The sequence below is a fragment of the Acanthaster planci genome, linkage group LG10 (genome assembly GCF_054643075.1).
Source record: "Acanthaster planci isolate LZ-2023a linkage group LG10, COTS_SCS, whole genome shotgun sequence".
NCBI lineage: Eukaryota > Metazoa > Echinodermata > Asteroidea > Valvatida > Acanthasteridae > Acanthaster > Acanthaster planci.
In genome coordinates, this window is record NC_141786.1 from 7,599,526 (window position 1) to 7,626,232 (window position 26,707).

Here is a 26,707-nt window from a genome sequence, read left to right on the forward strand (position 1 = left end):
AGGGGATATATACCCTCCCGGGATTTACGCCTATGGTTTATTCCAGGTGTAAGTAGTTGAGAAAATCAAGAATCTCCTCATAATGGTCTTGGCGCGCGCGTGGCAAGGAATGCATTAAGGCGCCCTTTCATATGCGCGTCAACACTTTCCAGTATCCCATCCCGGATACCCATCCGGTTCGTCGGTGACTTCGTCACAAAGGTGGACGCGCCACGATTTGCAGGCTCCCATTGGACAATCGCTGCAGTTGCGCGTTAACTTCCGGTTCCACGTTAACGGCGATCAATGCATGTAACTCTATGCATTGCATGTGCTGTGGGCGTGAGTTAAACTAAGTGACGAACGGATATCCGTGAAAATCGCTCCCGCGGTGTGAAAGTGAAACGCATCGTATACGCAACGCACCCAAAAACGGACACACGGAAAAGCGCCTTTAAACTATCTCGTATACAGCGGTACCGGTCCGTTTTTACGCAGCGGACAATTATCAAATCGCTGCGGGTAGGCCTATTGGGTCGCGTTGCATGTTGTTGAATCGGGGAACTGTCGAGGCTATTTATGAGTAAAATATTATTGACTGCTGTAGGATATGTCACCCAAAGGACTCGGAGTCCTCGGAGGCGAAGAGACGATAGAAACGGCTTCACTGTTCAGGGACGATAGAATCTAGCTCCTGTGTACGCCTTCTGTAGCGATTACAGTGAGGACTTATTGTGAACGCGCACAGAAAGAACGAAAAGTAGAATCAATCAGTTAACTAATTCTACTGAACATTTCTGCTGGGCTTGTTAGCATAAAAAAGCGCCCCTCAGTTTCTCTCGAAAAAGGAGATTGGGCGGACAAAATGGATGGACTGGAGGGGCCGTGGGCAGATCCTGCTCGGTTTGACCGTTGTGAGACCGTCTACTGCGGATGAACACTCTCTGCGTCCAGTGGCCTGCCATTTTGCAGCTGTAGCATATGTCAGCATTTGGAAAGCCTGTTGGTAGGAAGCTAAGGGGGGGGGGTTAAGGAGAAAAGAAAAAAGGAGCAGCAAGCAACTGTGTAAGACATAAACTGCGCTTGTATTGAAAGTTCACAAGAATCCCACCTAAACGAACACGATGTCTCGGCGACGTACGCGAAGGTATGAACTCTTGAATGGCGCTTCGAAGAGGATTTAGCCTACGGGGATATAAGAGCACGCTTCATCATGCGACAAAAGGTGGGAAAGTGCTATGCATATCCATACTGTCCTTCCGATCAAAGGCACAGTTAGTTTCAGAGTGTTGAATTTTTTTTGTGGGGTAGTCTCTGCATCGTCTTCTCACTTCTCCTGAAAAACTCCTGCAGTTCCACGTCATTTAATACCTGGAAGTAAATGAACCCATGAGTCACTCTTTTATTCATTTTAACTCACAAAATCCAACATCTGTTGCAATTGGCACGGATCAGTCGTGCCAATTGCTTTCAAACCACAAAAATGCCTTCCTTTTTTTTCTACGCAATTACCTGTTTTTTATTTTATTGCCCCCTTTTGCCCAGAATCATCGATGCAAAAGGCACAAATCATTTTGCACCGGGTGCTGCCGGTGAGAAACAAACCATCTCTCATTCGCTAATGAAGCCTGGAGTAAAACGAACATAGATAAGTAACACCTGACAAGCGAGACAATGCATTGAGAAAAGAATGCGCAGGAAACCTGTTTGATTTATTCAGCTATACCGGTTAACATTTTTGACAAACCTGTGATATCATCTCTGGGATCGTCTCTATTCTCCATATTTTAAATAATATCGTATACTTCCGGAAACAGATGTTAGCATTGTCTAGATGGGATAACCGGATGCCAAGCGAAACCCTTGAAGGTCAAGCTTAGCCTACATAGGCTTAAAACGTACCTTTTCCATTAATTGGTTTTGTTGTTTCTTGTGAAGCGCATCGAGACTTTGGTGTGATACGCTATTTAAACATTGACAGGCTCTTTTAATTCAATCCGAACACTTCGGTTTAGCGGACAGGCTCGTGGCAGTCATGACTGGCAGTACACATGCCAAGGAAACACGCAATATGCTTCCTCCATTGCAGTTTTTACCCAAATGAATAACTGCTCATAATGCTCAGGACATGTGGGTCAATGATGACATTTGAAGTTGGGCATCGCCCACGTGTGTTTATGAACCAAAAGAAAGAAGAAGAAAAAAAGGAAAAACAAAAAGAACCAAAAAAAAAAAAGCAACAAAAGGGTGTAGACTCTAAATAACCACCATAACAACGGTATTTCCAGTGATTAAATTTGAACTACACAGTGTGCTGTACAGTGACTGTTACCAAGCCTCTCTGTGCTTAGACAATTCGCTACTCTACTGATAATTGAACATAGAAAGATCGACAAATAGGCCTACGATCAGCCTTGGCTATGTGTCGTTTACATACTTATTCGTTTGTGATATTTACCTTTGTGGTTGATACACTGCAATTAAACATATTTTTATTGAAAGTCAGTATCAGGGCTGCATTTATCCACTAAAAAACCGGGGCTTCCGAAATGTGAGGACCAGATATGACATACCAAGATCTGCCATTCGATCCCGGTGAAGCTGTCAGGGGAAATCGTCTCATGTTCCATTTTTTTCAGTGCTTAGGGGGTCAAAATAACGGTAACGGCCACTTCATACTTCATGTAAAAACAGAATCGAAGGCCAATCTGTCACGCCTGATCAAGCATTCGCATTGCAAATTCGTAGTAAGTGGAACACATTTCAACCCGAGCGATATCGCTGTAACTGTGTAGTGACTACAAACTCGCGTCGCTATCGCATTCGCGTTAATTAGTATGAAGCGGCGGCCTTTAGCATATATCACTTTTTGGGGGGCAATCCTTTGTAATAGAGATTTTTCCGGGTAATCGTAAAAACTGTTATTCATCACGTGACGCTGCCCTGGCTGCGTGTACATGTCAATATATAGAGTTTAGAGTGACGTGAGAGTGCGTTTCTAGTGACGCGAGAGAAGATATGTAACATGCATTCTTCTTACGAGCATTAGCAATCTGACGAAGACCAAACAATTCAGAAGAAAATCAATTTAAAAGGATTTGTTACGAAGATCTTGATTTTCATCTCAGTACGTTTCAGTGAATAGGCGTGCCCTCTCCATTTGAACCAAACTACTCCTTTGCCGATCTCTGTGAACCCCTGACCGAAGTACATGCCATTCAGGTTGGAGTGGTGGCATCTCTTATACCACCAAGCGCCCTTGGACGATTCGGCACAGTTGACAGATCCACGTAAGTCGTTGTCACGGTCTTTGGTAGAAAAAGCCCGGTTGTCATGTCTAGCCAGGGAATTACCTGCAATAAATCGGCAGAATAATAAACCGACTCACTGTAGGCCCCCTATAAATATGCATGGAGAAACGGATTTTTACCACTTGTCCAAAATCGGGAGCAATCTCTTTGGAGGGGGGAGGAGTTGGATGATATTTCCATCACACTCCAACCTCGAATCCAGATGAGGCCGAATAGGGTTTACTGTCTCTACCTGATTCGGCGATTTCAATTCCCCGTAACTGTGTTTTATCTTGGGTATTCCTGATATCTCTAGAATTGATATTTTTTCGCCCGCAGGAAAACATTTTATAACCAGCAGGGTTACGATAAAGAATAAATAATTTGATAATGCTGATGTTGGACGTTCATATCCGTGTTCATAAAGATATATATACTGAAGGCATCTGTCATAAAATGGTGCATATTTGTATTAATGAATATTCATTAGTATCAGGGTCCGCCTGTCTATCAATGCATGCATGATAAACACTTGAAACTGTATAAAGTGACCGCCTGATTTATAACTTTGAAGATAAAGATATCGGAGTACTGTGTGGTCGTATATTGTTAGTAAGTGAGTTCTTGGAAAGCTGATATCTGTTCAGAGATTTTCGTCAGTGACGTGTCCCGGAATCTCCAAACCTAAATTTGTTAGAAGACGGTTTTGACAGCATCAATATCCATATGCATGAGCACTTGCCGAACCAGTATCATTTAAACTTCTAACGCTTTGGGGGCTCATTTTTGCCTTAGTTAATGAATTATGAACTGCGAAACCACAACACACTGTTGTTTTGGAATTTAGCCTTTGTATACCTGTAGAATTTACATTCAATATCATTGTGACTGACATACCAGCCGTTCCCGAGTAGTCGTCAACCGTCAACCGGTAGTTGGCACTCCCATCGGCAACACGAAACGTATCATACTCGGCATATGCAGTGTTGCCTTCGAAGTCCTCGAGATCGACGCGCAGTCGGTACGTGCCTTGAGTGGTGAGTCGATGCAGGTTGTCGTTGCCAAGCCAGAACTCACCGTTCAGATCACCGAACCCCTGGCGGTAGCTCTCCCAGTCGCGGTCAAAGTCAACTGAGCCGTCTTGACGCCGCTGGAGCACCTATGACAGGAAAGTGGTTTCAGTCAGCAGTTTGGCAGTTAAGAAAAGTGCACTGGAAAAAAAGTGGAGAAATAGTCACGAAACATCTCAGTACTGAAAAAAAAAAAACGACAGCAGCAGGAACGTCTGTGCTGCACGAAGCGACAGTGATAGGAATTAGGACTTATCATAATAGAACTGTCCACCCTTCGACAGAATAGATAATATTGCTGCAAACCTTGCTATGAGTGGATTAAATCAATTGTCGAGGGTGTCAGTCTTGTCGGTATCATTTTTTAAAATATCCCAGAATTAGAATGAATTGGGGCAGGGGCGCTAGTGAGCGCACGCATTGCTGATAACATACCGTCCATCCGCCACCATCTGTCTCCATATCGCAGTACACATCGATCGGTCCGTCACCAACCTCAGGTTGAATCTTATACACACCACTGGTAGTCATGCCGTTTGCAAACACACCAGCACAGTCCTTAGGTGCTGTAGTTACCAGAACAAGTAAAACAAATATCAATATGATTAACAAATTTGGAAACTTGGAGAGAAAGACACGTACAACCCACTATGCTCTCAGCTCGTACAGTTCAACGAAGGGTTTGTTCTGTATGCCACCAGCGAGTTTATTTCAGTTTAGACTTTTGAATCGTGACAAAAGGAGCAGACTACCAAGACGATTTAGAGAGGATCTGTTCCAGTTACGAGCACAAATAAGAACGAATTCCAACAGTTTTCGGAAATTGAACCCAAACTCACCGGCCATGTTTTGCAGGTCTTTAGCAAACTCATCGACTGATTTCTTGATTTGGTCCAACTGAAGTGTGACGTTCCTCACTCTCTGGCAGTCGACACATGTGGCACTGGAGTTACCACTGACCCTACCGATGGTGAAATCCCCAAACACGAGGAAAGCAAGAAGGACAATCAGCGGGCCCGACGTCATGTTGGAAGATTTGTTCAGAGACTCACAAAGCAGAATAGTTGTGAAGTTTGGTGTCTGACAATTTCTAAAAACGAACGTGGGAATGCAGGGAGTTCTGTATCACTCTATAAACGGATTCGCATTCGCCGTCACGTGGCAATTGATGTATAGGCCTACCAATCGACGTGAAAAATCCACCACTGTGTAGTAATGTCCACCAATCGCTGTGAAGTGCACTCCACGATGCCATGTACGCCAACCAATCACAGCAAAGTGACATCCACACGTGCCACCAGGGAGTTGGTACGCCAGCTCATTGAGCTAGTGTTAGATCATATACCGGATTCTTATAACCACATAAGGTTCCAAAGTAAGTGTGCGAAAAAATCTCCAGGCCAGATCAATGGCAATTGATCACTTATTTCTCATCAGGACATTATCGTAGACATAATCATAGCTCATTTCAAATTAACAAGATTTTCATGGCTCCCGTATGTGTTATCTGATTTGTCTTGGCTAATTTCTATAAATCTGTGGGTAGCCATAAACTTCATTTCACGTCTCACGGAGTTTCATGTATTGTCTGAGAATTTAGAGGTAATAATATTTAGGTTGGAATTTTGTTTGGTGTAAAACGGACAGGAAACGACTAAACTGTTTTTGTGAGTTGTAGGAATCTTCTCGAGACTTGCTATTCTTACAGGCTTTTTCGAACAAGCCCTTTCTTGAAATAATGTTTGGGTAGTAAATAATATTAGGAACTGGAGAAAGCTTTTGAGCATTGGTTTCTAGCATTAGTTTCAAATGTTGGATTTATGAGGAATCGTAGAAGTACGGAATCAAAGAATTAGAAACTTTATTCTCGTTGTGTACAATCCGTCCGATGGTCATTCTCACGTGAACATTGGCAGATTATATACAGATCTCGAGGAGTGTAAGCTTGTGTCTGTCTTATCGCACTTGTTGCTCATCAAGACAAACTCAGTCGTTTCGTTTGCTGAGGCGAGAATGTGACTATTATGACGAAGATTCGTCAAAAGATCTCCGGAGGGCCTGGCGGGGCTCCCGCAAGCATAACACGTGCATTTTCTGTCAAACTCGCTACTCCATTCGCTCATGTAATCAACATATATGTTTGCCGGATTAATGGAAACGTGTGATTGTTCTGCCGATCTCAAAGTCCAGCCATGCCCCCATCAAAGGAAAATTTGCGGCTCATTTCACTAACCGATCACTTTTCAAACTTTGCAGAATCATTCATTGCAAGATGGATCCTTCAAGATATCCCAATACTTGATGAAAACCAGTGTGGTGACAGGAAATTATTATGTACTAGCCATTGCCTTATTAATATGCCTCACCCGATATATTTTAATGCTGTAAAACCAAATCATTATCTTATGTTGTATAGACTTCACAGAGGCATTTGATAGAATCGATCAAGCAATCGCTAAACTGATTTAATCGATCTCGGATTGACAACTGGTACTGTAACTTTCTTTCGTCTCAGCAGCAATGTGTGTGATACAACTCGACTATCTGACTCCTAATGGCGGGGTTCCTTAAGACATTAAACTTCGATCTATTATATATTGGACAATGACTAATGATGCACACCCCTCTGATCGACTTACTAACGTGTTCATCCTCATCCCCGGGACATAAGGCCGACACTTTCTGCCTCCATTTGACCCTGTCCTCAGCTACATATGTTGCGCCGCGCCCCATGTTTAGTCCAAGTTCTTTTAGTTCTGATTTTATATATCGTCTTCCTCCATGTTGTTCTGGGTTTTCCCCGCTTCCTCTTCCCCAGTGGTGCCCATCTCAGCGCCACCTTAGGGATACGCTCCTCGTCCATTCTGAGTACACGAACATGCCCCAGTCGTTTCAAGCGTCGGTGCTTTATCTCAGCACTCACATTGTTGCACTTGGTCTTGTACAGTTCTGCGTTTGAGATTTTCTCCGGCCAGAATACACCGATATGATGTTCGTCTGAGGCAGTTCTTTTGGAAGACGTCTAGTTTCTCCGTGCCACTCTGTATAACCCTCCAGCATTCTGAACCATAAAGCAAGACTGATTTTTGGTGCTAATGAAGAGTCTTAACTTGGTTCTTACGCTGCACTGTTTGGACTTCCAGATGGACCGAAGATTGGCAAAGGTGTTTCTGGCTTTCCCAAGTCTCACATTGATGTCTCTGCTGGGCGCATTGTCAGAGCTTATCAGAATTTCTAGATAGGTGAACTCCTGAAGAGTTTCAAGTGATTTGTCATCTACTAAGATAGGTGCAGCTGATGTTGAGTTGATGCTCAAGAATTGAGTTTTGGAAGTGTTAAGGGCAAGGCCAACCTGTGCAGCCTGTCAGTTTTCTCTGGTAAGTGACTTCGTTTGGAAGACAGGACAGCAAGGTCATCTGCGAAATCTAGGTCTTCAAGGTAGGAAAAAATCCACTGGATACCTCGAGGCTTGTCTGCTCTACAACACAACTCGGTTTTCAATCACAACTCTATACAGCACTGACAAAGGGAGGTCATCACCATGTCCTGCTATACAGGCAGCCCTTGTCAGGCCAGTGATTAAGTTATAGCATTTGGCCACCCACGATACCACTTCCCTGCTTTTTCCTGTGTCCTATCCTCAAGGGAAGGTATCCATACCTTAGTGTCTGTACATGACAGAACATAACTGGGATCCACTGATCCTACTGAAAACTGTGGCCAACACGATTGGTTCACCACCTTGACAGGTGAAACCTCACTGCAACACTTATGCCCATCTGCAGTAAGCTCTAGAGATGCGAAACATTTTGTGTCTTCACAAGAAGGTGTACTATTTTGCAAGTCACAGGGTGCACTCTGAAAAACGACACCATCAAATTCAGAAACAATGGGAGTAACAACAATCTGAGGACGTTCAACAATAACTGTACTCTCTTTCTCGGAACAATGAGGGTCTTCAGTACTACTGCTTCCCTCTTCAACAACAAAACGAGGACAGGGAGATACAACACTACACCCCTCCTCTGAAATATCACGAGACACAGGAGAATCTTCAAATTCGTCCTCAGAACAATCTCCCTCAAAAGACACATTCTCAAAATCATCATCTCTAAAAAACTCTACAGTGGGCAGATCAACGTTACACTCCAAAACACCATGGTTATTACATGGATCACTGGGAGCCAGAGTGGGTATAACAGTTGCAACTTCTTGCTCAAATAGGGGGCACATGTTCTCAATAATTAACTTATTTGTATCAGCAAATATGCCTAAAATGTCCCCCATGACCTTATCAAAATCAACTTCAGAATGAGTTGACAAATTCCCAACTGTGGCTTCTACAGCAAAATCTTTGACTGCATGGACCACAGTTGCCACAAGCCTTTCATTACGAATGGCAAGTGCATCTTTAAGCACTGTAAGTGCAGCCATAATTACAAAGGTGAAGTCAAACTTCACATGCAGGGTACAATGACGCAACCAACAAGGCCGTCAATAAGGGGATACATGATAACATACTGCACACAATGGTAATACATGATGTACATGTACATAGGCTACTCACACATGGACCTTAATCTATAAATATAAACTGATAAGGCAAGCACAGTACTGGAGTGTAAAATGCAAACCGCCATGACAAGAAATGGGGAAATTAAGTGCAAATGTAACATTCAGGCACTTCTAAAAAATGTGCTCAACATACTGTATGCCATTAAACATATGGCAAATACAAAAAACAGCCTAAAGCAAAAGCCCTAGACCTACATGGATAGCACATTGAAAAACTTCACAAATCTTCCCCAAAATACAAGGAATAAATCATGACATTGTCACAAAGCTTATCTTGAAATTCACAAATAACAAGTAAGACGGAATTTTCCTTTAAACTAATAACAGTTGTAGGCTAAATAAGTACTCGTGCACAGCTTAACAAGAACTACAATATTTATGAGTTCGAACTTGAGTGTTATAGACAACAACTCCATCAGAAGGGGAATCACCTGGTTCCTGACCCTTGCTGTAGACTCCGGCTTCCCGGGGTGTTCAAGTCCAATATTTAGCTTGAAGTTCAACTTAGCTGGGCTTGATCACCGCCAACTACAAACGGCAAAGACCGGAAAAACTACAGCCTTGTGTCTCCTTTCCGTCCACAGCTATGCATCACCAAAGCAGCCGTAACATGGACATCGGGGACTGTCCGGACTGATGATTCGGAAGAACCTCCATGGTCAAAATCGTGTAACCTCACTACGAAGCCACCGTAACTGTCCAAGACATCAGGCAGGGTCGGACATGAAGCACACATGCCTGCCAAAACAGTAGCCTCCATCCTGTCTACGACGCCATTTTTGTAGCGGTCCGGCCCCCTGGCCGATCGCTCGGGGGCGGCGGTCCGTCCGCCACTGAAGGGGGAATTGGAGGCCAGGCAGGCAAAAAGAAAGTTCAGCAGACACTGAAAGACTTGGGTGTTCAAGCGGACTGGATTTCTATTACAATCACAACTGCTTGGATAATTAAACCGGTGCTAATCTATGTGGTTCCCGGCCGAGCCATCACAACGTCCATCCACCCAGTCGTCTCCCACAGCACACAGCTTTCCCGAAAAAACTTGGAAACTCGCCCAACTTCAGTGCCGCCAAAAAGTATCACATTGTAGGCCACTTCCGGCCGACAGGCAAGACTTACAGAAAATACTTGAACTGAACATTCTGTGCACCCACGTGGGCCAATCACGCCTTGACGACGTGCACAAGGTTCAAAGATCACACAATTCGCTAAATTAAATGGGGAATTCCCAGATCCCTACAGTAGTAAACCGTCTTCATCTCATTGGAGGAGATACTACCGAGCAACTCCTTAGTCAATCTCCTAACCAATTGCAGTGTTGGTCATGAATCTCAGACACCACGGTACGGTAAGTGGGGCGAGAAATCTATACTTTGGTTTGGCTGACAATCCAGTCAACATTGTTGTTTCCCCTGTAGCACTCTATCCTCCCTATCCGTTAGTCAGCTGGCCGTGTGCATTTCTTTAATGTAATCCTGTATGGGAAAAGTTTGGGATAGTGTTTGAAAGCGGACCACCACTACCTACCTCAAAGAACTCCAGATTTGAATATAATCAGTGCTACAGTTATAGAGGTTAGGAATGCATGTAAGTTAAAGTTTTTACATGTAATTACATCTTAATTATTAAGCCTCTTGCAAGTTGAATTTAAATAAAATCTGGTACTCCGAGTTCTTTAAATTCACATGAACATAACAATTACAATTCTCCACACTACAGTCACTGTTGCTATACTTCCGTGATCATGGGCAAACTTTTCATAAGAGACGGCTTGCAACAATTCACTGTTCTCAATGTATAAGGAGGGCACAAAGGAACCAGTCCATTCCAGAGATGGTGGTGGCTATGCCAAAGCTTGCCCCAAATCGCAATTAAGGTATAGAAACAGTGTCTTTAGTCTGGGGAATTCAAATTGTTATGTTTATGGGCAACTTCATATAATCAGTGTACCAGAAGAAGTCAGGTATAAATACTTTTCTATATGGCACCCTCGTGTTCAGCGGGTTAACACTCCAACTGTATGGCTAAACAGTAGAGTTAAGGTTATGTTTGTATTGCGAGTTCCAGACTTTCCATCAATCATTTTTACCGTTATACAAATACTGGTCTGTCACCCTCATGTTCCGGGGGCTAGCACTCCAACCGTACGTAAACAGTGGAGACATTGATTGTGGTTTTATTCACGAAGCACTTAAAGGTGGTGTACACCATTGGTAAATTACCAAAAATCGGATTTCCGTTTAATCCTGAAATATCTTACTTGAAAGAAAGTACACAACAGTCTCACTCTGTCTGTTAAATATTTCCACCCAGAATGCTTAGTTTTCGAGAAAAACAAAGATTTTGTTCTCTATTATTACGATGGTCGGCCGACCAACATAATAGAGTTAACTTCACTTCGCACAACACATGCTTTAACAGGTGCCAAATTTCTTATTTGTGGTGTTTGCAGATGTTGTGGGAGTCTCCATTAATGAACGGATAAACCTAAAAGTAGCTAAAAATATACCAACATTCTTTCTCCAAAAACACTGTGAACTGAAATTATAGAAACCTGAGTGTTAAGCGTAAAGTACAAAGTAAATTGGATCCACATGAAGTTGAATTTTATTTAAGGGAAGGTTTTTTAACGGAAAATTTTGTGAATTCAAAATCACCCCTATAATAATTCTATGATCCAATAAGGCGGCTGTTTCCGAGCACAATGATTTTGTCAACAAAAAGTACAATTTCCACACGTTAATCCTCCCTTGCTCAAAGACAGAATTCTTTTTAAGTGATAATTAGTAATGATTCAACTGTGAATGTTGTTTTACACTTTCATCGACGTGTGAACTGACATCAAACTGCCGTTATAAACACGATCGTGCGCGTGCATAATCATATAATAGGCCTATGTTACGGACACGAGTCGACTGCTGTGTTCCTAGATGAAGTTTTCCAATGAATCCGCAATGCTACATTGTCGAGGAGGCGCATTATTCCAAGGTAAATTTATTACTCGTAGCCGTTGAAAACTGCTCTTTTTTAAGGGAACGAGAACCCGTCATGTTCGTTTCCCACCCTGACCCCGCGGACGATGTTCGCTTGTACTGCGAACGACCTACAATCCATAGATTTTACGCAAGATACACTACAAGACCTTCAACTTAAGCGTTGAAAATGGTGCGCTGTTTTTCTCGTTTTTCTTTTCACAAAAGCAGTTACTCAATCATGAAACAAGTGAGTGGAATGTAATTTGCAGTGAATATTACACACCATAATCAATCAATCTTGCGAAATTACGTTTTAAATGATTGATTGAATGATTCATGCTTGATAGATTTTTCTTAAAACCAAACCAAAACAAAACGAAACGAAGCGAACCGAACCCATCCCCATCAAACTCAGTTTCATCGACTTTTTAGAGTTCCTTCCCAAAGTATTTATTTATTAACATCCGAACGAATTTAATCACGTTGAGATTCCTTCGCACATTACAAATCAAGGACTTTCTACAGCTACTGAAAATGACGAATATGAATGCATTTTGGAGGACTGGTTTTCAAGACAGATGACTTTACTCTTTTTATAAGATTTCGTTCCATTCTTCTCTGTCTCTGTAGCCGTACATTGTGGCGCAGTGTTTCTCGTATCTCGTCGATTACGAGCGCCACCCTGGGCGCAGCACCGTACTATGTGATAATGTTACTCCACGTCAAAATCTCCGATCCGACTGAACGACTCTTTATTTTATAAAAGCGCCTTCCAGTAAAGTGGATATTTTCTTTTCAACATCCCCAAGTACATCTTGTAATAGTTGGCCAGGTACTCGCGCACCAGTACTTTCATATGAATGTAGGCCTACCAGTACCTTCACATGAATTAAAATTGCCAAATGCAATTAATACACAATAAAATGCTTCCATACAATTAGTGTATGTGGTTACCATACGATCATGAAAAATTCATGATTCAAAATGCATGCAAGACCATGCATATTCAAATACACCCATAAAGTCCGAGTCTTATGTACTGGTACTTTAAGAAAAATTAACAATGTCAAATGCAAACACTATGCACAATAAATGCTTCCATGCAATTAGTGCATGCAATCACCATACGATCATGAAAATGCCCTATTTAGAATCCATGCAAGGCCATACATATACAAATGCGCCCATAAAATGAATGTCTGACTCCATGTATCTGTTTTGCGTATGAATTAACAATGCCAAATGCAAATATCATGCACAGTAAAATGCTTCTGTGCAAGAAGTGTATGTGAGCACCATAACAATCGTTAAATTTTATGATCCAAAATGTATTCAAGACCATACATATGCAAATGCACTCATAAAGTCCGCGTCAGATGTAGCAGCGATTACTGCCAAGTAAGTTGTTGAAATACGCGTGCCGGAGATTCCACTTTCGAATTCTTTTTATCGCTGAAATGGAAAATATATCACACTTGCAAGTTTCTTAAGAATTTGCTCAGCAGAATTTTTGAAGTCGAGCACTGCTCGCAGTTGCATGTGCCTTTGCAGGTCCCTGTACAGTGTGAAAAGTAGGCCCATATGTAGCAATGGCTGGTGAGATACATGTATTTGTGAGTGGAAGAACACACTGCACGTCGCTGTTAAGCTTAGCACGCCCTCACGAGAAGCATCTTCTGTTTAGCTGAAATCTAATCTAGGGGAGAGTCCACAACCTGCTATCACTAGTTGCTTACAATTCATTTAGTTCAATTCAACTCCATTGAATTTTGTCCACATTATAAAAAGCAGATTGGCAATTCACTTTAAAATGTTCCATCAAAAGACACAATTATAGATTAAAATTAAGAAGACAATAAAGATACATAATTGATTAATGAAAAATTAAAGATGGGATTAGAATCAAATTAATTGCAGTACATTTTCATAATTAAAAGATGGAATAAAGATAAAAGCCGAAAAATTGCAAGGTTTTCCTTGATTTGAATAATTTGATTTTTCAAGGAAAAATATAACGCCTCATTAGTAGTGGGGAAGGGTCAGTCTGGTACACTTTGACCTTTGGTACAAAATAGCAAAAGGTCACCTGAATATTCATAAGCGTAATAATATGATATTGATATGAATAGGAATGGCGTACAGGGGTGAAAAAAGTATGGCTCAAGATGACCTAGGGATGAATAAGAATAGCATAGGGTCAGACAGTCTAGTGAGACCTTTTGTACGGGATGAACATGAATATGAAATATCATAGGGTCAGAAAATATGGTACACATTGACCTTTTCTGTGAAATTATTGCACAGCAAAATGAAATATGATGATAAAAATAGGCGACAGTCTTAGGTTGCGTGATGTCATAGAAAAATACTGACTGGCCCACCAGGAGGTCCTGAAGTAATCAAGGGCTAGTAAGCATACGAAGCAAACTATGGGACACAGAGCACCCCCCCGCCTTTGTGTTGGTTATTGTTATTTTTTTGGGAGGTTGGGAGATCCTTTGAATCGTATTTATTTGACAAAATATTGATAAAAGGAAGACATAAAACCAAGAAAATACTATGTATAGAGCTTAATTACGTAGTTAACCATGTGAATAACGGTATAAGTCACGCTCCTACTTGCGCGTATAATGCAACATATCTCTTTCAATGCACGCGTACTGACGCACATGAAGCCTTGAACTTCAAATGACCATAACAACAAAACCAAATGTGTGACTGAGTTCAAGCTTCACATTATTTTGTAATGATAAGGGGTGTTTATACGCGCAAACGACATTTAAAACATCAGGCTTTGCACAGCCGAGTTCTGGGAGTGGGGCGTAATCTGCCCCCTCCCCTGGCTGTGAGAGGGGTCAAAATAACCCGTTGTAACGGTCTCACTTATCCGGCGTGCTGATTTTTCCGGTTGTGTACTGTACGTGCGTACGCTGTGGTCCTGCATTTGGCAAGCGCGGTGGCTTAATTGGGCGTACGGAGAAATATTATGTAGATGAGACTGGGAGATCAGGGAAATACTTTGACTTTGCCGCCTTTGAGCCAGAGATCTCTGAGTGGTGCATCATGATTATACATGTACGTTGCTTCGAGCCATAAGTAACCACGGTCTGTACATCAAGTACATGCGCAACCTCGTTCTCATTGGTACGCTCTTGCAGCGCCATACGCTGGCACATGGTTCTCAACATGCCTTGAGCAATCTTAAATCGAAGGCGCACGCCGCGGCAGCCATATAGTCGAGGTTGGTAGGAACTCAGCACACCATAAAAGTGCACAAAGCGGGACTTACTGCACATACGTTCGGGTCGCTCGGCAGTGTTCGGTTAATGACCGGAATTCCGAGCATGCCGGATAAATAAGACCGTTACACCGGCCACGGACGTATATTAAAAAATCTGGACTCGCAATGCCTTTAATCAGCTTATAGAGATCATTGAATCCACTCGCGGCCATTTTACTGAGCCGAATACAAAGCTTGGCCCGGCAATGCCCGCTTTTATTCTCCTTGGCGTCAATAGAAGCGAGCCATCCCGCACATTTGTATTCGGCTCGGTAAAATGGCCCTGGTTGGCTTCAGAGTAACCACATTTTTTTAGTCTTTTCCCTGGCAGGACCATGATTGCTGTTGACCATTGTAGTTTTGTATTTATTAACTTAGTTCACCTTTGTGTTAGCCCTGGCCCACCTCGAATGCAGGGCGTGCATGAGTGCACCCTTGGCACTCCCTGAACGTGGGTGTGAATGTACATAGGCCTAAGGATTGATTAAACAGTGTGTGGTGTGAGATTTGCTACATGTTATGGTAGAGGGAAGACGGTGTTCTGATTTATGCTGACTTAGCCATTTTGGTTAGCTTGTGCCGTCCCTTGGCACAGATGATTGAGGCTCTGTGAAGTCTTGGGGGTGGCTCGGTCGGACAAGCATAGTATGTCGGCGAAATAACGGTCCGATGTGTTCGATATCTGCAACTATGGGGGATGGACGAAAAGGAAAAAAAAGAAAAGACAAGAGAAGAAAAGAAAAAAAAAGAAAAGAAATGAAAAGAGAAGAGATGAAAAGAAAACAAAACAGTCTTAATAGGGTTAAATTATGTGTAGTATCCTGAGAGTGTAAGGATCGCCTTAGTTAAGTTGCACTGCTGCACACAACACGCTGGTGTGCGGCTGAATTGCCACCAACTCAGTCGTGTCCCGTCGGACGCACCGTACCAAACTTCGCGATCCGGTACCGAAACTTGATATTCCAAGTTTTAGGTGACCCAAAAGGCCAAACCGTAGAATCTCAACAGGTAGACTGGCCTCAGGTCAAATGGCTAACCCCCCGAGGGTAGTTCAATGCAGCGATCGCTGCCCTCAGTTTTGTACACAGATACATAAGAAAGCTGCACATGCAGTGCCTGGAGCTTGCATTTTGTCACAGAAAACCTGGGGCACAAAAGAAACCAATAACTCTCCGGAGGCCCTCTGTGTGACCTGCTCTTGGAAGGTTTGTCACGCGGAGTTTGGTTTGGTTACCGCTTTGGCTAGTGATCAGGCAGTGCAGTGTAAAACGTGACTGACTAGCCGCTACTAGTATCGCTGATGATCTGCGCAGGGAACGCGTATAATACTAAACGCATATTTGACGCTGATTTCCTCCCCAGTCTAAGTGAATGGTACAGTGGAGACAAAATGATACCAGCTAATCAGTGCCACCCTGATCTTCACTCATCCAAAAGCTGGGCAAATGCATGTCAAGGAAAGATAAAAGACTGCTTTCGTGTACAGTCCAATTTGAACCACTTCACGGATAAAATAAATGACATATTAAATAGCTGTGATTTAAAAGCTGTAAATGAAGTGAAGGGATGTTATATTGGCGAATATGTGCAGATCTGAATAATAAGACATAAAAAAATAGGAAAATGAAAATATAACAGACAAAATAGACGGTAACAGGCAACCCCAAATACGCAGAGATTACCAGTGCACAGATGTGGCATACTAGGAAATAGATGCACAGTATGCTCACGCTGTGCGCACATGAGTCAAACAGGCGTGTGGTTACATGCGCGAAGGAAAATCCACCCTTGGCCTAGTACATGTACTTCCCTCCGTCACTGTGCAACGATAGACCCCTGCTGTGGTTCATCAGGCACACACACGCAGGGGGTATTGTTATTGCTGTCATAGCAGATTCATTTGTTTCCAGTAAACACCTCAGGCAATTTTGAAATTGGGTATCCGTCCAGGTTGTTATTAAGTAGGACGTTCATTGTTGAATCGAGCCTTGAATGAAGTCTGTTCTGCAATCATGTTTATGAAGTAGCATTGCTTATCATTCCTGCTATGAGCACCGGTTCTGGGAGGTAGATGTGTGCGCGCGGACGCACTCTTTTGATACATCCCGAAATTGTGGGTGGAAGCTCCAAAGGTAAGCGACGAGACAATTGTGCCGGTGTATCGGATGTTCATTGTCAAAGTACGTCCGCATTTTGAAAGTGGTAGATTTCCAATCATTCCGTTTTGTATTTCTTGTTCATTTCTTTTACAAACGCAATGAACCCTTTATGGAAGGTGCTTATAATATTTTGAATATCAAGGTCGCACGTAGAAACAATGTAACCTAGCCAAGGGAATAAAAAAGTAGCATATGTCAATGACTGGAGATATTTAAAAAAATAGGACACTGACAGAATATCTAAAGCGGACATTTTCATATGAAAACCGCTTTACTCCATTTTCTTTTTAAATCATTAGAGAAGACTGCGACACCGTATGCACGGCTTCCATAGAGTGTTTTGTGTTTCTGCTCGCAGTGATGCGTATAATTATAATTGAGGAACCAAGAATAATGGCACACCTTTCACTGTTTAAACATCTTTTTTAAGCGATGTGATGAAATATTTGAATCCCGAAGGCCGCCATGCCCAGATGTAAACCGGTTTATAAATTGTAATACGAACACGGAAACCAATACACTCACAGCTTATAAATACTAACAATTCAGTTTCATTTTAGATGCATTTTGAAGGGCCCAGGCGATGACTTGTTTACACACGCATCCACACATTATACACCTCTGCTTTATCTGAAAGCTATTTGGTGTCAGGCCAGCTAGGTTACGTGCATTTGAACAGATACAATGTTCCCTGTTTTCCTGGACAATGTAGGCACTGATGTCAGGGAATTGCGAAGACATATTCATTTTGTATGGCTTTCTATGAAAATCGGGAGACCAAAATTTAACTTGTCCCTTGAAAAAAATGTAGTACGAGAAAGGTGGCTACTATAGATTATTACCTTTATCACTAAAAAAAGCGGGCGGGAATAAATCACCAAAGAAAAGGAAATCCGAGGAAGCAAAATGTGGAACTGTTTTCCTTTTTTGATGCAGAAAATAATACTCATTTCGGAATTCTTCCTCGCAAAATTACTCTTTATTATGGAAATGCTCAACATTATGTACCAAAATACCCTTCAAAATAGCACAACAAAAATGAGAATTAGGTTGATATATGACACAGAGGTATATTTTCATCAACATTGCAGCTGTTCTGGAGGTGCTGGTACCTGACTCATTAAAATCCCGACATATATTATTTTATCCTAGGATGACAGCATTGTGCAGACAAGATCTCGAGATCGTTGAGTGGCCTCAACATAAAATTGGTCGTACGCATCTTCAAGGATAACAAATGGATAATGACCCTCGAGGATTAGATGTAGCATCGTAGCGTCAATGAGAAGATGGAGACATTGGGTAGGACATTCAGAGATAATCTGAATCGATTAATTCAATTTCATATTTCTCAAAAGAACCTCAATGGGACGGAAGTTTCATTTCGCAACGGAAAATAAAATGCCGCCATTATGGGTTGCAAATTTCCTTTATAAAAACCACGTCCTCTGAAATCTTTTCTTCCGTCTGTGATAAATCTGTTGGTTCCTTCTGTTTTTGATAGTCGTGTTGGCTTCCCATCTCATCGTCAGACGTGCCCGGCTTGTCACGAATGGAATGTCAAGGAGCGTACTAAACGGATAATTGTGATTTTTTCAAGGCCAAACACTGGAGCATAGGCCTAACTGACTACCCACAATACAGCGACAGCGACCGCGTGTCGGCAGCTTTTACCGCCGATTCTGTGACACTTTGGTGAGGTGCTCATAATGATGTGAATGCCAACTTTCAATGCAGGAAACTGTGACAGTGATCATTTATTATGTTTTGAATACCAACTTTCAATGCATGAAGCTATAATTTATGCTGCCATCTTCAGACGTGCCATCGAGTGTTTTTCTACATCTGCATTGTGTTGATCAAATCGTATGGATATGAAGTGCGGATTATACATTAACAGTAACACTTTGTAAAATGTCGGAGGTGGAAAGTTTCTCCGATGAAACATCCACTAGCCACCAAAATCCTTTCCTATTGTCAATTGTTATTGTACAAACACAAGTCTGCCAACCAGATGGTACCACCAGGTCTGGACATTTCATTTACAATTGTGCCAATAGTTAAATACAGAAGATTAACAGGTCCCGAAACTGTTGTGATCACTACCTTTTATAGGGTTTAAAAACTGGACCGACGGACCTCTTGGCTGAACCACAAACCCATCTTGGTGCGCGCGAGCGGACTGCACAATTTTCTGCAAACGGCTGCAAACTGAAGGTCTGTGACACAGTATTTCTACCCAGATCAACAAAAATATGGGAAAGTCATGTTTGTTACAGAGTCCCTTCGTAACACTTTTCTGATTTAGATGATTTCATTATTATGCTTTTTTTTAAACTGCACCAATTTTACTATTTTAATGTTAGAACACTGACATAGATTAATTTAGATAAGATTATTTATGCCAATTATTTTGCGCGATATAAGGCTATTTACCTTTGGTACATACCAGTATGTATCAGTGAAGTACGGGGCGGGTGCTTTTCTTTGTTGAAGTAAGCGAAGCCAGGAGTCGTTTTTTTTTCCTTTGCAGTTATGGCAGCGGAAATCGGTCAAATTGTCATGTACGAGGTGTGTGACTTCATAAAGAAAATTCTTGAGAAAACTCCGACGTCTGTGAGTAATAATGCTGACGAAGGTACGCCAGTTGATTATGAAGAACAACAATCGAACACTACAATCGGTCATCCTTTGGAAGAGAAGACAGGCCACGGAATATGTGCACATAGTTCATCTCAAGCTTGGAACAGCAGTAATGAAAACAAGATGTGGGGCAGGGATGGGGTCGAAAATTATAAGGATACAGACTGTTTCTTCCGACCATCATCACAACATTGTTTGTTCTGTCTTCGAGAATTAGTCATGCATTCTGGGACACTGTCCGTGAGAGTGGAAGAGACAGTCCGATATGAGACAGCTAAAGTCTTGGGTAGATACAACGTGCAGAAACCCATCCCGACTTTAGCGCAGCTATGCTTACAAAGGCTTGTCAATTTTGAGACTACAGAAGAAATGATTCAGCTTCCTCCAGGTTTGCTGCCTGAGGTGAAAGAAACCCGCCACCAAAGATGGCTTCAGCAGGTCCGATTTGATTGGCTGCTGAAGGCTCTCGTCCAGGCAGAGCGCACAGTCGACGGCTACCTGTGGTTTGGTCAGCAGTATGATCGAGCAGGATTGCGACAATGCTTCCGTCGGGATACTCGCCACATTGACGGTGCCATTATGAGCTCACAACACTGTCCTGGACTGCCGCTTATGCCAGGAATGCTCCCGCTACCTGATCCAGTTGATGGTTACGATGCCAGCGACTGGTGCATAGCTGTCCTTGCACATGCTATTTCCATGCTTCTACCCAGTTCAGTGCCTGGAACATCTTCGCTGAAGGCGCTTCATCATAGACCATCTGAAACCATCTGGGCTTACGTTCACAAGGTAGAGAGCTTGCTGAAGCAGTGGGCGCCATCTGCAGTACATCACTGCTTCGACGTTGCACTGGCGTACGTGTGGTGGACTAGGGGTTACTTAGAGAGGGCTGAACAAGCTCTTACCAAGTCCATTGGTAAAGGTACCCTTAATGGTGAGCTTACCACTACATGCATATCGTCACTTGACACAAGATTACAGTATGGCTTACAGTTGAACGAACTTGGCCGCTTAATGGCTCAGAGCGGTGAGTCTGAATTGGCTGCTAAATATTACCGTGATGCCGCCAAGCTCATTTCTGATGAATCCACGGATCATATAAATGAAATCAAGTTGCACTCGCTCATTCTCTGTGCATCAGCTTACGACCAGGGAATAATGAACCAAACTAGTGCCTGGCACGCAGCAACATCTTGGGACGCTGTATTGTGTGAACAGTACTGTCCATCGGACGCCACACGGGCTGCGTTAATTTCCATGTTACACTGTCATACTCTGGATGCTATAAATCAAAGCCTTCACGAAGACTTGTCAGAAGTAGACAGGAACAAAGAGTGGTTACTGAAGATGGAGTCCAACATTGTCGTAGTTGCTGAGAAAGATCCAAATGCATATTTTCACCTTTCAGTTGTAAGATCGCTACTCGGGAAGTTTGAGGATGCAGAGAGAGCGTTTGTCAGTTTCAGCAGGTATTTTGGCAGTAGACAGGGTGTGGAGGTACCTGGATTTATAGCGTGCTGTTCGGCTTCACCAAAGAGCAATTTGTATCCTTGGTGGCCGTTTACGCAGTGGATCTCAGAAGCAGGAGCTGTCTGTACATGCATACCACTGTTATGGCGACGGGTACTAGGGTATCCAATCGGCCTGGGAGATTCTGGAAGTCATGGGTGCCTTTCTGAAGTTTGTGGCGACTCACCCAATCTTCGAATAACAAAGGACGGCTTTTTGACGGGAACTATCATGGTTAACCTGCCACCTATGACCTGCGTACTGCTTGACCCGTACACAGGGAGTGTTTGTGTACCTGATGAAACAAGGCACATCGAGTTGCAAAGGTGGGACAACTTTCACAAGACGCGAGACGGCGGTCAACAGAGTCTGAGAGCTGTCCAGGCTGGCTCCGAGCCATCGTTTGAGCTTGACAACGACGGCTGTCGAGACGTACCGTACGCTTGTGGCTTTCGCTTGGATACTTTTCTTCCGACACCTATCCACCTGTTGACGAGTGAATGCACAGGGGCAGTCTGCAGCTTGCTGATTTCCAATAACGTCGTTAACTACGAAAGGAAAGCGTTGAGGCAGGAAGACTGGGAGTTCTGGGAGAGGTTGCCAGAGATTTCCCATCATTTAGCCATGTTGCAGTATTCTAAGGGGTCTAGGCATGTGAGAGTTGACCTACTACGTGTAATTCTGCGAGCTAGACGGGATGCTGTTCTCGAGGACCTTCGCCGAGACACCTGGTTGATTGAAAACCCCTCTCGACTAGAGGACGCCAAGGACTTGCTTGATATCTTAATAGACAAAAGGTGTGAAATAAACCTTCCTTTGATCATAGATATCCTCCAAGGTAAGCAGTTGCCCGTTTGGGGGAATGTCAAGAATGCATCCCATTTCATTACAAAGCAAATGGCTAAGGACTGCCTGCCTCCTCCCCAAACGGTCAGATTGTCTAACGTCTTACATGTTGGAGAAAACACCGTGATTCTTAGTCTTCTGTGTGCCTTGAAATCCCACTCATCTCAGAGAGACAATGCTTTGGTGTTTCTGGACTGTAGGACGGAAGAGACTTTCAAAAATCCAGTGGTGCATTTGACCAAGACAGTCCAATCATTCTGGATTCTTCCCGAGCAAATAGAGACCTGGAGAGCACCTCGATCAACCAGACTGGTTTTTTTTGCCTACGAACGCTTGATGTTAGGAAACAGAGCCTCAAGTGAGAATGAGCTTGTGGTCTTTGACCAGCGGGGTGTCATTTTACTTCGAGCCACAGATACTGATGTTTTGGGGTTTAGTGGGTGTCGGACCTTCGTGACCTGCTCCGGTTGGAATTTGTTGGGTTGTGATGAGTCAATGACGCACGTCATTTCACTTGATGTGAGGACCAAAGAATGCAAGAAGAGTCATTTGTCGCTGATACAGAGCATCCAATTGGCTGCGGATACAGTCTTCGTCGCGCTGCCATCGGGCATTGTTGCTTTGGACCCAGCAAGCTTGGAGCCGTTGGCAATCCCTAACAGTCCTCCCAACACTCCCACCAATGACTCCAGGCTCATTAATCCAGAGAGTAGGGGTATGGTGATCGAAGGGGATTGCCGGTTTATGAGCGTGTTAGCTACTCTAGAACAGAAAGAGCAGGAGGGTTTTATCACAACTGTTATTCTTGGCTACGTAAATTCTGTCTCCATTATCCAAGTCATCCGGAGGGCGCCAGGGCGAAGTTCCCACGGTGCCAACTGCGAACGTGCATCAGTGGAGGTTTCTGCTAGCATCACTTTACCTGGCATACCAACTGAAGCTTGCTACATCAGCAAATCCGTCGGCTTCGTGGTCACGGCAACTGTTTCCAAGGAACGCCACAAATCGGAGACCGAGATATTGTACTGGTTTGACATGAGCGGGAGGTTTCGAGGCATCCACCCAATGCTGGGACCTGGCCGTCATGGAATGATATCCGTACAAATGGAGGATCCAGAGGTCAGCGTGGAAGCATCTCATGACGTCAGTGAAGGGCGACCTCTACGATGGCACTTGTACTTCGCGGATGGGTTTGGCGGCGTTTGTTGTATGATATTTTGAACACTATTAATTCCCCCATTTACCATATTGTTGTAGCGGTCTACCGGGACATAAAAGGTGTATATAATCAGAATCAGCGATTTGGCCTTCCATGCAATTTACAAGTGTCTTGTGTTTTTTCTACAGGTTTAATTTTGAATCGTGTATCAGGTGGAGTTTCTAAGTCATGTTAGAAAATAATGACAAGTTTTTAGAATTATGAATGCAAAATGGGTCATCAGTTTTAGAGTGCCTTTGGACTATGTTGCCTTAATCATGAATTCGTGGTATATACTGTAATTTCTTGAAATGAAACTTTGTACTTTTAAACCACAAGCAAGTGCCAAACACTGAACAGGTCTCTGCAAATGGAACCTTGATGAAACAGACTTCCAAAATGCACCATTGTGTCTCAGTTAACCTCATCGTAATTTCTGTTTTACGGTCTGAAAAGGTATTTTACTTCCTCTTTGAGTTCTACGCTAAGTATTTCCATATCTACAGGTAAAAACTATGATATCATATTGAGCAAAAACTAATTGTTACATTGGTATCTGTACACAAACTTCAACGATTTTCAGAATTTGAAAACCTAAATTTTCTTTGATGATTCATTGTTGTACAAGTCGCAAGAAACAAGTAGGCAACCCTTTTTCTAGAATTGCTTTCAATAAGTTCTGCGTTCTCAATTTGAACAGAAGAATCTATGGACGGAGCCATGTCTTCTCTGGATGACATTATAGCGACAGTGCCGTCAGTTGTCCAGAAAAACATGGATCATTTGTAAATGTTTAAAAAGTGCACTTGTCAGCATATTTTACTTTACAAAGGCATGCCAGATAATTTTCATAGATTGAAAGGGATATAACAATGGAGAAAATTTGTGCCTCAGAAAAATTCAATGCAGCTTCACTGTAAGTCATCATTGCACAATAAACTCTAACTGACAAGGAAGCTGTTTCTTGGAAACATTAACCAACCACAACAGGGACATTTAAGAAACAGATCTCATGCAGATTTGTGCCTATCCAGTTCGTAAGTGTGACGTCACTTCAATTTAAACCACGCCCACTGCACATGTGCAGTGCACATAGGGTTACATGCTTTGATCGCCGTTTACGTGGAACCTTGGAACCGGAAGTTAACGCGCAACTTCAGCGATTGTCCAATGAGGGCCTGCAAATCGTGGCGCGTCCGCCTTTGTGACGAAGTCACTTACGAACCGGATACTGAAGAGACTGAGTCCCTACTAATTTAATATCGGTCATTACATCCTGTAACATTCAAATGCCAGTGAACGTGTTGTAATGCCCCACTCATTAATGCTTTATGTCCCATTGTTTTCTAAACTTCAATTCTTTTTGTGTCAGCTTAGAGCAATAATTTGGTACTTTGAAGATTTTTTAGGCTGATACGAAATAGCACATTCATGCGGAAGTAAATCGCAATGTTACAGTTATTTCCAATCACAATTTGCCAAAATTTGGAAAATGCTGCTGCAGTAATTATTAACGTAACATCTCGTTGGCAGCTCATCTCAGTGTCTCAGGGGACAAATTTTTCTGACAAATATTTTCGATGAGCAAATTATAGAAATTCTTCCTTTCTTTGTTACGACATCGCAGTAATTTGCCCTAATTTAATTGTCAGCCTTTGACAGCATGGGAAATGTGTAAATCTTTACGTTGCGTTGAAGAATTGTCAGTGTGGCTGGAGTCATGCATTATAAACACATGTTACAAGTTGTGGCCACTATAGGAACAGACACATTACTTTTGACGAGAATCGGCATTTCATGAATATTTCTTTTTCTGGAGTCTACTGGTAAACAAATTTTGACCCACCAATTCAGCAAATCTCATATGTTTATCTGTAGTTTCTGTTTTATTCACTCCTATGACTCATGCAGTCGTTTCGCTGTTGAAATGGCATATGTTAATTAAAAACCTGCGTGCCTTGTAGCAGCATAATATTATAAATAAAACACTGTGTGCGTCTTTCACTCCTGATGTCCACACTGTGTGGGTTGTTTGAAGTCTTGAGTTAATATACCCGTACGTTATTACAAAATGTGACCTTTGTTTCCGTGCCTTGCACTATTGTGAAACATGACTCACATCATCCAAAGGGCCCTGTACTGTACTTTCGTTTAAGCGCCAGCGCCGTTTGTTAAATACTGTTGTGACTCAACCTAGGACCTAGGACCAATTGGCATTGCAAGGGGGTGGAGTAAGGAGTGTGCTCCTCCCAGAAAAAAGAAAACAAAATGACAAGAAATGGGGAAGTGAAAACAATGTTTAAATTTACCCCGGCGGTCATCTGTTTTTCATTTTTAAGCTGATGAGTGATCTGCCCCTTCTGCAAAAACGCCTCCCCGAGCGCAAAACATTGGTTTGGCACCTGGAAAAAAATCCTGGTCGTGCCCATGACCGACTGTTGTGGTTAAACGTTTCTATGCACTTGAACACCTGAACGAAGCGTTTAATAGCAATTTTTAATAGTCATCAGTCGATTCTTTGCAACTTCTCTTTTGCTGTTATTACTAATGGCTGATGCCTGATGGTCTCACAAGTGTCCCCTTTCGACTTTGAAAATAAATCCGCTACTGCTGGACAATAAGAGCGACCTCTCTACTTCATCGAAATGTCCAATGAACAACAACCGTTCTCAATAGGAGAGATTTCCGTATCTAAGCCAGTTACACCTCTTGTGCTGTTTTAACTGAGTTTTGATGGAATCTTTCGCCGTTTCCCTTCTTCTATGCTTCAAATGTATACAGACAGTCACGGCACACCCAGGATTCGAATTTTTGATATTATTCTTTGCTGTTTTGTACAGTGCACAGCCAGCAGTAGTTTTTAATACCAGTAATCGTTTACCACTGCTATTTTAAGCACTAAAATAAATACAATAACATGTCTGCACGCTTGTTCGACTCGTACTCTGCAGTTATACGTGTAAGCTGAACAGACCAAGACGCAGGCAAACTCGTTGACCAACCTCGGAACATGTTTTTACACACAAAAGAAATTTACCATCAGTGGAAGAGGGATCACGCCAATTCTGTCACAATCCATCGATCTCACCACCTCCTAAGTATCAAGTTTTGGAACTAAATACAGACATTTATTTGTAGAACACGAACTATCGTTTTGCGTTTTTGCGAGCTCGCCCAGGCATGGCT

The 26,707-nt window shown here is 42.7% G+C and overlaps 1 protein-coding gene, 1 long non-coding RNA gene and 1 pseudogene across 6 annotated transcripts; 1 reads left to right on the forward strand and 2 right to left on the reverse strand.

Moving 5' to 3' along the window:
- Positions 1-1,658: 1,658 nt before the first annotated feature.
- On the reverse strand, positions 1,659-6,547 carry LOC110976821 (techylectin-5B-like). Its single transcript, XM_022230431.2, has 4 exons — positions 5,179-6,547; positions 4,775-4,905; positions 4,167-4,428; positions 1,659-3,332 (listed from the first exon to the last, which is right to left on the reverse strand). Exons 1-4 carry the CDS (start codon positions 5,363-5,365, stop codon positions 3,052-3,054), a joined length of 861 nt encoding a protein of 286 aa, XP_022086123.2. The 5' UTR covers positions 5,366-6,547; the 3' UTR covers positions 1,659-3,051.
- A 141-nt stretch (positions 6,548-6,688) lies between these two features.
- On the reverse strand, positions 6,689-7,703 carry LOC147797727 (uncharacterized; annotated as a pseudogene).
- A 1,321-nt stretch (positions 7,704-9,024) lies between these two features.
- LOC110976797 (uncharacterized) lies at positions 9,025-25,525 on the forward strand. Of its 5 annotated transcripts, XR_015426612.1 has the most exons (5): positions 13,932-17,298; positions 18,478-18,627; positions 18,830-19,020; positions 19,441-19,542; positions 19,859-25,525. It is a non-coding gene; the product is annotated as an uncharacterized LOC110976797 (long non-coding RNA). The 5 variants fall into 5 exon arrangements; XR_015426611.1 differs by having other exon boundaries at positions 13,905-17,298; positions 18,830-19,542; XR_015426610.1 differs by lacking the exon at positions 13,932-17,298 and adding an exon at positions 9,025-10,259 and having other exon boundaries at positions 18,830-25,525.
- Positions 25,526-26,707: the final 1,182 nt, after the last annotated feature.